Source organism: Marmota flaviventris, chromosome X (assembly GCF_047511675.1).
Source record: "Marmota flaviventris isolate mMarFla1 chromosome X, mMarFla1.hap1, whole genome shotgun sequence".
Classification (NCBI taxonomy): domain Eukaryota; kingdom Metazoa; phylum Chordata; class Mammalia; order Rodentia; family Sciuridae; genus Marmota; species Marmota flaviventris.
The window spans coordinates 129,294,899-129,307,397 of record NC_092518.1 but is presented as its reverse complement, the minus strand read 5'-3'; the positions used below and the strand labels follow the sequence as shown (position 1 = coordinate 129,307,397).

Below are 12,499 nucleotides of genomic sequence, written 5' to 3'. Positions count from 1 at the left end.
GAAGTTCTCTCTGCTCCTTCGTAAGGGCCATACAGGAAATTATCCAAAGAGCCAGGATTTGACATCAAGTCTCTTTTCCTCCAAATACCCTTCTGCATCTCATTTGACATGTAACGGTCTCTATACTTACCTTTATTCCCACATTGGTTTATTTCCAGTACTCTCCCAGGGTCCATAGGTATGTCATCTATGTTCACACAGGCCACACCTCCATAAGACTAGGGAGAAGTTTTGTTTGATCTGATGATCCCTCCAATGATGACCAGATTCCTTGCATTCCTTGGACTGGCCAATATCCCAAACGAGTGGAAACATCCCTTCTACTGAAAGAGCTCTTCTGAAGGTCTCAAATGGCCACCTTCTTTCAAAATTCAATTGCTTTCCTAGCCCTCTTTCTTTTTATTATCTGTCAAATTTGAAATAGTTGCCCCACCCTTTTAAACTTTCGACATCATGGCTTCTACAACTCTATATCATGAGTCTACAAATCTGGTCTACTTCCTGTTTCAGTGTGGCCTGTAAATTATGAATGCTTTGAAAAGATTAAATAAATTAATGAGTTGTCAATTAATTTTTGAATTGAAATTAAGTGAAATGTTAGTTTTTCTTTTAAAAATCCATCCTATCCATTAGTTGACTAATATTTAAAAAATGCACTTGTAAGAATATTTGAATTTCATCAGTAAAAATGTGGATATTTGTTTTCTCTCACAAATTATTCTAGATAATATTCTTGGTTTTGGTTATGGTCCTGAAAAGCCCCAAATATGTAGTATCTGGCTTTTATAGAGAAAAACTGCTAGACCCCTGCCCTATAACTAGCAGAATTTTCTTCTTTTTTCAAATGCTTTTCTGTAATTTCTTCCTAGCCACCATGAAAGCTAGTTCCTAAGGGTCTATTCTCAACCCTCAATTCATTCATCTCTCCATATGTTTTCCTGTGGAGCCCTGATCCATGAGTAAGTTGGCCAAGGCCACCTCTGGGCAATTGACTTCCCAAAAACTAGCAGCCATAAAGAGTTTGAAATCAGGGGGTTCTTCCACAGAAAGATGATATGAGGTGCCCTCAATGGGATCCAGTATCCTCATTCACTGGGAAAACAGGCAATAATCTTGCCTGTTGATAAGAAGCCTTATCTGGTCAAGTAGGAAAGACTAAACTCTTCCTCCTGGCCTTCCAAAGCACTGCATTTATACCTGTCACCTTCCTTTGCTGGACTGTGTTCTTCTGTGGTGCAGGGACCACATGCCATTCATCTCTATTTCCCCAGACCATCCTGATATAGGGCCTGGTGTAGAGCAGATGTGCCTGAAGTGTTTGCTGAATGAACGGGATATAACCCCAGGGTGACTATTTGGAGTTGTCTCATTCAAAAGCTTTCCAGCCTACCAAAGGGAGTGTGCTTTCTTCAGACAGAAGCTGCTTAAAAATAATTTCAGTGGGCTTTTAATGTGACTCCACAAGCTTAGAATGTGTTTTTCTTTCATTTCAGAATTAAAAAAAAAATCCCAGTGATCCTTTAATAGCTGCTTACCTGACCTTGCCTTTGCTTCATTCTGTGCTCAGAGAAAATAGCTTTCTCTTGGCCTTTCAATGGTTATTTTTATTTTCTGAACTTCCAGAGTGAAGCGTTCTCTCTCTTTTGTCCGTCAATATAAGAGTAAGACCTCATTCAACAATTTAAACGGTGCTTCCTTTCAATACAGTAATTGAGTTAATGTGTAGTTTTTAATGGATCTGTTCCCTTGCTCTGAATGTTTTTATGATCTCAAAGTAGAGTTCATTGTCCGACTGCTTTTGGAGTATGCTTTATAGATATTTATAAAGACTATTTTACTTTTGAAGAAAGTGTTTTGATCAGAGATGCAAGAATTTTGAAATGATGAAAAATATAGAAAGCAGTATGGAGTTATAAAGCAGGCTCTTTGCAAACCCACGTTGTCCACAGCCATCTAGTTTCCCTTCCCCCTACTGGTGGGAAGCGGGCTTGGAGTGGGGAGGGGGGATTTGGAACCAGAGGAGACATGAATGCTCAGGAAAAGTTAGCAAAGGCATGAGGCCAGTTTGTGGTAGAGACACAACTGAGATCAAAATCATCTTCCAGAAGAAATATCTCTCTTCAGTGGGTCTCAGGACCATCGGGTCCAGACCCTTCATTTTAGGAAAAGAGAAACAAACCTAGAAACCAAGAGGCCCACTTAGCTCACCCTATGTGCTCTGAGCAGCCTCAGGTCCAGGTTTCCCACTCCAGTGCTATGTAGACTGGGTGAGGCCCCCAGCAGACAGAACTCTAAATAAGGCAGCAGGCCTGAGTGAGTTCAATGAGCTTTAGATCAGCATTAGAGTAGATGCTTTTTATTTTAGGTCAGGTATTTTAGTATTCATATAAAAATCATCATGAAGGTTCAGATAATTGGCTGACTAAGTGCCTTCACATTTTCAGCTCTATTATGCCTTTGGTTTTATTAAATAGCACTTACCATATATCAATGAATATTTCATTGGTCTTTCATTACTGAACGAATCATTGACAAATCACTGCAATGGAGTTAACTTTACCCTGTCCCCTTAAAATGGCATGGTGCTTGCTATCTCATTAACAGATATTGCTATAGCCATAGTTTGACTTAAAGATCAAATAGTGAAAGAATGTGGAACCATATCCATTTCAACTTTTCTGTCTTGCCATCAACTGGGACCTGGCCAGAATTCTGTGTGTACAAAAATGACTATAATCCTGAAATTGACCTTCAATTTTGAATTGTCAATGCAAAATATTTGGGGTCCTTTTCAATCACTTATTTGCATGAAAAAGCAATTTTTATAAAATACTTACTTTCCATTGCCTACCCATGGAGATGGTATCTGAGTGACTTTAGAAGCATTTTGCTAAAAGAGAGAGAGAAAGGGAAATAAGGACATCTATTTTGTGTTTTATTAATTCAGAAACAGATGGAAGTGTGATTTAGAGTACATTAATATTGATTGCAGCATTTCGGGATGCAGAGCTGCGATGTATGTGCACGTCAGCACACCACGACGCTCACTCGATGAAAATAGCTGGTTAGGATAATTAGTGGGCTCCAATCAGGACCATGAAAGTCACTTGATGAAAGATCGTATATACTAAAAGGCCCAGTGAAATCAGACTCGGTTCTCCAAGAAGTGGTTTAATTATCCTCATCTGAAATTTATTCTGCAAAACAAGCTCTTCAGAGCACAAGTAAGCTTTTCACCTTTAGCTCCCGTTGCAAACTTTTTCCCTGGGATACAGGCTGGGCTGTAATTGGTGATATTTTATGAATGTGCCAGAACCAGGCAATGTTTTCCGTTTGTTTGTATTGGGAATCACCTTGATTTGCTATCTTTACATGCAAATTTTCATGAGGGATGGGTTTCCCTGTCAGGAAATGCAACTGCTCCAGTGCTGTGCCACAATGGAAAGTGGAATGCTAAACATTCTTTTGTTCCTCTGATAAAACTGGACTAGTTTAAAGAATTGGCTTCCTGTACTTTTGTAGCCACACCTTTGCAGATCAGAGGGAAACCTGGCAGGATCACTGTGACATGACAGGGATCAAGCTCATTATAGTGACCTCACCACACTGGAGCCCAAGCAGCACAGATGGGCAGACACCTGTGGCATTGCCCTGGAGTCAGACCTGCTCTCCACAGGCATAGCTCAGCTGAGGTTCTTTCAGTACCTCCCAAACTTTAGCCCAGCCTCTTTTACAAAAGGGGTATTAGGAAAAAAGTCAGCATTTTCAGGAGTCCAGTAAAAATGCCATGGTGCTCTGCAGCCATTCTACAGACTCCAGTTTTAACCTTCAAGAAGCTCAATACACTCCCAGATGAATGAGTTACTTAGTTTCTGTCTGGTATTTTGCAATGCCCTGAGAGCTACACCAGACAGGGTACAGAGGACAGATCCTAGAGCAGCAGCTCTCAAAGTGTGATTACAAGACCAGCAGAAGAAGCAGCACAGGGGAACTTTTTAAATCCATACATTCTCAAGCCATGCCCTAGAAGTGCAGAATCACATACTCTGAGGGTAAAACCCAGCGCTGTGGTTTCACAGGTCTTGTAGGGGACTGCTGATGCTCATGGATGTGCAAAAATCACGTTCTACAGAACAGGTTGAGAGGGGAGACATTTGAGTGGATGGGAGCTAATGTATGTGAGCCCCTCTCACTCACATGAGCATCAGCTTTATGGCTTTGTGTCCCTGCCTCATAATAGCTGGGATCTCGCTCTTTTTCCCAACTGAGTCATGCTGTCCTCATGTGACTATGCACTACTACTCACTGAGTATTTGATGTAGGGGCATGGTTGGATTTATTCCAAACAACTTCTTTGATGCAACTGAGCCAAGCAGTCTCATGCAATTGGGGAAAGAATAAAAAGGTAATTTCTTTTGAGACCTTGCAAATAAAAGGGAGCCTTGAGCCTCCCCAAATCTAAATCATGGCCAGTGTTGGAGTGTGAAGTGGCCAAGATTAGCACCAGGCTACTTCTTGCAATTCTTATCTGGGCTCATTTCCAGATTTTGGCATTACATTGTGTGGTTGCCCATCTTTTTTATTTTTTGCTTGCAAATTCAAAATTCTGGCTCCCTATATGATGGCTTTATTTTTCTGTCTGTTGCGTTAACCAAGGCAATGGATTATCTTAAATTACAACCACTGCACTCTAAGATTCCCATGGCCAAAGGATTTTCAGGGGTAAAGAAATCCATCCACAGCCAGGTTGGCCACAGTGACTTCTCTCCTGTGCTCACTTCCTGTTTAATAAGAAATGGGTCAGACCTATAGCTACAAGTTGCGCCTACCTTGTTGGTGCAGAGAGGACAACATCTCCCTAATTGCAACCAGTCTATTTGGTCAGTCCAGAAAATGATCAGGGGATTGCACTATTGTACCTTCTCACCCTGGAATCAAATCAGATGTGAGCTCACTGATGACGCTAAAGGAAGCATGGGAGGGGGAGGGCCAGGGCCAGCACGGAGGAGAGAGGTTAAGCCTCTGGCAGCAACAATCTTGACTTTGTCATTTGACATTTAATAACATGCCTGCCACTTTTCATTAGGCATTTTATCATCCTATACCTATAAATTATACAAAATAAGGATTACCTTAAAATATTCCATCAGTGATCTGGAGTACTTCATAGCATGGTCCTTCTTCAGTTTAAACATCCTCAAATAGAGAAGTGATAAACATCGGTAGCTGTGGTGATGAGGAAAAGATTATGTTAATGCCTAAAGAAACCTAGAAAGTATAAAGCAATAATGATTCATATTTTACAGTTACTCGCCTATTGTTAGATTGAAAAGAAGAGGGAAGCATTAAAACCCCATTTTGATAAGTGTATAAATTAGGAGAGTAACTATTCAGTCAGTGACTGAAAAAATCCATTAGTTATCCTTTAATAGTTCAATGGAAAATAAGAATAATAATACAGGGTAAGCAGCTTAAGTCAATCTGGAGTTTTCACATCCTCCTGTGGCATTTCAGCTATTTCCTTGTGGCCTCTATGGGACTCACCATAATACTGCTAGCTTTTTGTCACCATCTGAAGCCAAGGGGCTTGCAAAGTTCTTCAGCCTCATTGCATACCTTTGAAGAGAAAGGAAAAACTTAAGTGGAATTTGGATTCCCCTTCAGAAATTCCCAAAGCAGGTTGCACTCTGATCACCTGAATAAGTTAGCCTCACATTTGCTAGGGGAAGGAGGACTGACTAGTACTTTCCTTAAAACATATATAAAATGATCGTGAAAACAGCATAAGAGGATTGATGTGACATCTATAATTGAGCTCTGAAGAAGTTAACTAAATCATGAGCCATGGTCTAGAACAATGCTGTGCTATGACTGTGTTTGTGTATGTGTCTAAGTACTGGCAAAATACTGTTTCTAGGAACATTCTAGCTAAACCACATTTTTGGTTTTCAATGAAAGGTGGATAAAAATGTCAGTCTCAGTTCAATTTATGACACATGACGTAAATAATAAACAACTATATCTGACATGGTCATGGGGAGACTTCAATCACACAGTTAAAAGGTCTTTTCTAATGGCTCAGGTTTTAAACATATTCTTATAGAAAGTGGTTGAGGTTTTTTTTCTTATTTTTTTAAGGAAGGTCAATTTCACAGCATCTTAAGGTCTAAGTGCCTTTAATTTATGGTGCTTGTATATTTTGTCGTTCCATTCTCTTTAATTGTTACTGTTCCACTCTGGGGTGATAAAGGGTTGAGTAGTTCCCATTTTTTCCTTCTAGCCAAGCACATTCCATTCTAGACATTTAGACTCTTGAAAATCAATTCATTGCATAAAATCATTGTCTGAGCTTTAATGCAATTTCACAGGTACTTGTGCTAGAATAAGTAATGGAGTTCAGTGTACATAAGGAAGTTTAGAGTCCATGCACAAGCAGCCATGACTAGTTCTTATTTTTGAGAAAGCAACAGAAGCCCTCACTTCCACCAGCCTCCCTGGAACACTAGGACCCCACTCTTATCCCCCCAAGACTTTGGGCTTTCTCAGCATTCTATCCAACCTGCTCTCCTAGATACCATTCCCGTTCTGATGAGTGAACATTTTCCAACAAAGGGACTTGCACACTGGATGTGGGTCCCTTCTGCTATGGTGATATTAAGCAAAGGGGCTTTATTATGTAATAAATCTTTCTTTGACAACTGGATAACCAAAATGTCAAGTATTGTGATGTCCCCACCTTGTTTTCACAAATACATTTCTATTGCAGATTCCCAGGGCTCAGAGCAACTATAATTATTTGAATGAAGAAAATAGGGCTCTTTCTCTGTAGCCAGCATACTGCTGGGTAGAGAGCAATAAAAATCTCTTCAACATAATATTGCACTACTAAAAACTATGTTCATATTACAATCCCCCTCTAATTGCAACCACATTTGAAGTGACTTGATAGTGGAGTTTCAATTGCTTAAATGGACTGGAAGACCTAGCTATTTTAACTCATTTTATTCCCAACTGAAATTTCTCTCATTAAAAAAAATCATATACACTGCAATTTATAGAAAATATAAAACATAAAAATATAGAGAAGACATATAAATGAGTGCATTCTAAACTGGTCAAATCTGTAAAAAAAAAATCCTGGTGAAATCTGAATTTTGTCCTGAACTGTGGCAATGCCAATGCCCTGGTGTGATACTGTACCATAGTTATGTAAGCTACTACTATTAGGGGGAGGGCTGGGTGAATGGTACATAGGACCTCTATTAGTTCCTACAACTTCACATGAGTCTACAATTACATCAAAATACAGTTTAAAAATATTGACTTTAAAGTGAATGCCAGTAAATTCTCCATTGACTTTCACTAGGTTCCCTTGAAATACACTTTCATGGGGAATAAAATATTATATAACGAAAAATAAATCATACTTAGAAAAAAACATTTTCTAAACAATTAAGGGAAAATAAATGTTTCCTAATGGAAATAAACATTAATTAATGATTCGTATCACACTTTCACCACAAAATAAAATTGAGTATTTTGCTTTTGTGTTTTTAAGATTGTATTTTCCTAAAAAATTTAATAAGAAAGAAAAATATATACAAATGAAAAACACCTATAATCTCACCCCTTATTAGAGCCATGATCTCATTTCCCTTCCAGTTTGATCCAGATGTATATACATGCTTTTCATGGTCATAACTGTAGTGTGCATATAAATGTGCAGCTTACGTTTGCTTTTTTATTTGCAGTGTTGGCAACCAAATTCAGGGCCTCCCACATGCTAGGCAAGTGCTCTACCATTGAGCTATACCCCCAGACTTGATTTTATTTTAACATTATTTTATTAACATTTTCATTTGGTTGAATGTGGCCATCATTATTGCATTTCAATGGCTGCAAACTACTTTGAGCATTCTGTCATGTAATTAATTACTTTTATATTATTGATATTTGGTTTGCTTCTAAAACAATCAGTTTTTAAGTTATTTTAAGTTTTTAATAATGTCAAACTGAACACCATAAAAGTAACTTGTTCTATTCTCATGGCTTTTGTCTTCAATAGAGGAAATTCAAATATCCAGAAGTGATTTACTGTATCAAAAGACATAAAAGCTTGTTTGTGTGGCTTTCTGACGCAATGCTAAATTGCCCTCAATTTCTAGTGATCAATTTCTACTCCCATCAACAATGTGTAGGAGAGTCCTAGTTCACCATAATTTTTCTTTTCTCTTCTAATGGTAGCTATTAACAGTGTTACATTTTCTTGTTAATTTAACATATGCCTGTTTTAATTTTCATTTTTGGATGGCTACAGAGCATGAATTGTCTCCATGTTTGCTTACTAATGTTTGCTCTCAATTTTGAATCACTGTAATTTTTGACAAAATGTTTACCCTGTACAACTTTGAAAATTGCAGGGAACCTTGACTAGACAGACACAAAAAAATCAATTTCCCTTGAAAACAACAAAATGGCAGTAGTAGCAGCTTCCACAGTGTACAAACTAAGTTGAAGAGAATTAATTTACACTCTGCTGTGGTGCCTATATCTAAGAGCAGCTCAATGAGAAAGATGGCTACCTGACCAGGTGGGAAAGTGTGTAGTTTTCCTTGGAATCTCCTTACTTATGTGGCTCTAACTAAATGTCTAATTCTATGGGAGAGTGTTGATTTTGATAATAGTTTTCTTTTTTTTTTTTGGTCTTTTGGAACACTTCCTTGGGAGAATATGAATGGTAAATCTGTCCAATGTTTGTCTGAAGGCTTATGTATGAATATCCTTAGATTTGTAATAGTTTATGCAGATACAAGCATGAGAGTAAAGATTAAGCCAGGCATTATTTTGTAATTGAGCCAGAGGGGATTAGGACATAAGGGCCTATGGGTAAAGAACTGCTCACTCAACCAGAAGCGATTATTTGGTCCATCTAGTGAATGATGATGCTTATCCACAATTCAGGAATGAAATAAATTATTTTACTAATATTTGTAAATCACTGTAAAACACAAGTGAATCTTTCTTCTTCTCCAACTCCATCTTTCTCTTCTAGGAATTCTTCAATTTCCCACAAATTCTATTCCACTAAGACCAACAGGTCAGAAACTTCATTTAAAACATAAATGAAACTAATAATGTGTGCAGGGAATAATACCTTCTTCTATTCTCCTCTTCCAAATTTTACCCCACACCCCCTACTACCACCTTGTCTGTTTTTTCTTATTTTAGATCTACAGAAAATCTACTCCATAATGCAGCCTTAAATGCTGATTTGGAGTTTGAACAATACCCACTCCCCTTTCAATAACTAAGATAGAAATTCTTAGAAAATATTGCTTGTAATAGAAATCCTGGGAGCACCACTTTGTTTTGAATTATAAAACTGTGCCTTTGAAAAGACAAGTTGATGATGCCAAATGGCAAATTGATTATCCTTTACTTCCACCCACTATGTTTCCATTTTAATTTTATGAATATTGCAAATTATAAGACTCACATTATAACCTCGGAAGGGGATAATTTATAAAACCAGTGTCCATCAATTATAAATTTTCCATGGTATTAATAAAATGGCCAGAACTAATTATGATGACTTCTAAGAAGAAGATGACTTAGACACATTATTATAATATGGAAATGATACTTAAAAAATAGAAACTTCTAATTCTGGCTAAAATAAGCTTAGGGAGATGACTGCAGAAAGGCCATTTACCTGAGGAGCTCCACAGTCTCAGAGTACATGGTGTACGGGGACTTTGCTTCCAGAGGGTCGCGTTCCATGGCATTGCCACATTCGGTGAAGGAGAGGGCAGCATCAGCATAATTCACGGCTTTTCCAAATTTCTCAAACTGAAACAGGAAGATGACTTGTCAACATGATATACTCTCTTCTGTACTTCATATAAAGGGGTGGTTCACAACAGGGGGTCATTTTGTTCTCTTCCCCCAGGGAACATCGGTCAGTGTTTGGAGACACATTTTATGCTGTCATCACTGGGGATAAGGAACATCTAGTAGGCAGAGGCCACAAATGCTGAGAGACATCTTATAATGTATAGGACAGCCCTGTGATGGAGAATTTACCTAGTCCAGAGGCCAACAGTGCCCAGGCTGAGAGACCCTGACACAGAGAAAGGACAATATATGAATTGATATTAATGATGAAGTTGCTGGTTAATGGTTTTATTGTCATGACACTGAGGCTAGCTGAGAAGAGGAATATGCAGCAGAGGTATCATATGCGGTTTATGGTGTTATTGTCATTGTTCTCATGAGGTTTTTTTGCATCCCAGAATCCAAATCCAGGCCTTCTAGTTTCTAATCACTCAATTTACTGAACAGAATAGTCATTGTAGCATCCTTTACACAGTGCTTTTCACTAAGCTCTGCATTCTATAAGCCTCATGGACAACAAACACATACAGCTTTTGCTTTAGAACTCTGCATCAACCCCATCCCTAGGAGGAGAGTAACAGATTGATGCTACTGTCATGAAAAATGTGGAACTGTACTAAGACTGTTGACAATAATCACATCACTTTCATTGCAAATGATGGGTTGAAATAGTGTGTCAAAAAGCTACAAAATAGAGTACCACTAAATATTTTAGTTTAGTAAAATTTTATTACAAAAGGTTTTAGCCCTGATAATGGTCATGATTAAACTGACTTAGATATACTGATTTCTTTTTTATGTGTAATGAATATTATATATGATACTTTTATAGGGAGTATTTTTTAACAGAATCTAACATTTTCAATTTTTGATAGCTGGATGTAAGAATGCCACTAATACAGTATTTTTTATGTAAAAGAACCAATATAATGCAGATTTAAGTATTTTAATTTTCTTGTATACCTTTTATCAAAAAATTTTTTACAAGACTCTGAAAGTTCCAATTCTCAAAATGGCACAGTAGCTGTCTCTAGAAAAGGAATAAGTACAACTATAAAATGATTAGTTATAGGTCCTACAGAATCTTTTGTAAGTGCCCCTTTTAAATAAATGTTCTCCAGCTTTTATGCACTGAAAGAATTCTGTGGTTTCCTTTCTGTGAGTTATAGTAGAGAAATATTGGTTTCAACCAAATTACCATGATTTTATGAAAACCCGTTATCTGTATCCAAACTCGTTCCTTTCTCTCATCTTACAAGATATTTTCTTTAGGTCTTCAGGCTCTGATTGTATCCCCCATTTGGAAATTAATATTTATATCATGGTTTATGAAAGTGGCTTTTCATTCATACTCATAGCTGGTAGGATCTTTGAAGGTCATCTAGCCCCAACCCCTGCTTCTCCAAAAGGAGGAAGAACTGAAGTACAGAATGAAAATCACATAGCTCTAGTTGCAGTTAATAGCCAAATCATACCCTCTCCCTGGTTCTTAGTTTCCCCATTTATAAACTGAGAGACTTGAACCACCAAGAATCTTTCAATAGTAGTATAGAGATAAACTGAGCAATGATCTCATTCCTCTAAGTGTGTCTTGATCTGTTTTGTCCAATATCACCAACCCCAAAGAGCTTTTAAAGATATTTTTTCATAGACCACCAGGGACATTTTCATACCAAAAATATGCGGATTATTTCTTTACATACTGTGGCCCTTTGGAGGATCACAGCTCATTGTAATACAAGATTTTTGCATCCCACCCAAAGAACCAATTTTTGCCCTCATGGAGGTAGTAATTCCCCCATTGAGAATGCGTTCTCTTGATAGACAGTGATTTGGAGAGACACATAAACATGACTTTGGAAGGTAGAGTGAAGTAAATTCTTACTCATATGCATATATCTCTGTTTTTTCTCAGGTCTTCAAATGTTTCATCTATGTGGTTTCATACATGTGTTCCAGTCTTTATCAATTCACATATAGCTTTTCTAAGGAGCATCTATATGCTCCCTTGCCTCAGTTCCAACAGAGAGCAAGATCCAGAGCACTTCTAAAGTACTGTGGAGTTGAGGACATATGGAGAAAACCTTTGGTCTTCCAGCCAGCAGCAAAGCCACCCAGTGCCTTTCAAATCTCTCACCACTCATAGAATGGTCACTGGCACCAAATGCCTGGCACCACCAATGGAGCTGGCCCCCAGCCTGCCTTGTCATTTTGTCTGCAGGAGCTGGTTAAAATTATTTCTAGGGGACAATTCACACTACAGGAAGGTTAGCTGCAGACAATAGCTAAGCAATTTGGACCACAGGAAAAAATGACAGAGAGAAGGAAAGTAGCAGATGCAAGGGCCATGGGCAGTTGATGTTGGCCATGCACTACTTATACATATAGCCTGTCATGGTCTTCAATCATAGCTTTTCCATCATCCAACATAGCTAAGCCCTGGCTGTACACAGTTTAGTGAAGGAAAGTGCTCTCTTTATTTTCCCTCAAAATGGTGATAAACATCTGATACTTCTGATTGTGTTGGGGTTTATTCAGTGGTGAGAAGCCTGACTTCAGGGCCTTCTCTAGGATAGTGGTTCCTAAATGGCTGCATTTGGGAATC

The 12,499-nt window shown here is 38.1% G+C and overlaps 1 protein-coding gene across 1 annotated transcript in view; it reads right to left on the bottom strand.

Annotated features, from left to right (window-relative positions):
• Window positions 1-12,499, bottom strand: part of Aff2 (ALF transcription elongation factor 2) — a 317,944-nt gene that overhangs the window by 8,479 nt on the left and 296,966 nt on the right. Inside the window, exons 16-19 of the mRNA XM_071606100.1 lie at window positions 9,713-9,849; window positions 5,545-5,616; window positions 5,133-5,226; window positions 2,838-2,890 (exon numbers count right to left, since the gene is read on the bottom strand). Of these exons, the coding sequence (XP_071462201.1) occupies window positions 2,838-2,890; window positions 5,133-5,226; window positions 5,545-5,616; window positions 9,713-9,849 (356 nt within the window). The remainder of the gene's footprint in view (window positions 1-2,837; window positions 2,891-5,132; window positions 5,227-5,544; window positions 5,617-9,712; window positions 9,850-12,499) is intronic.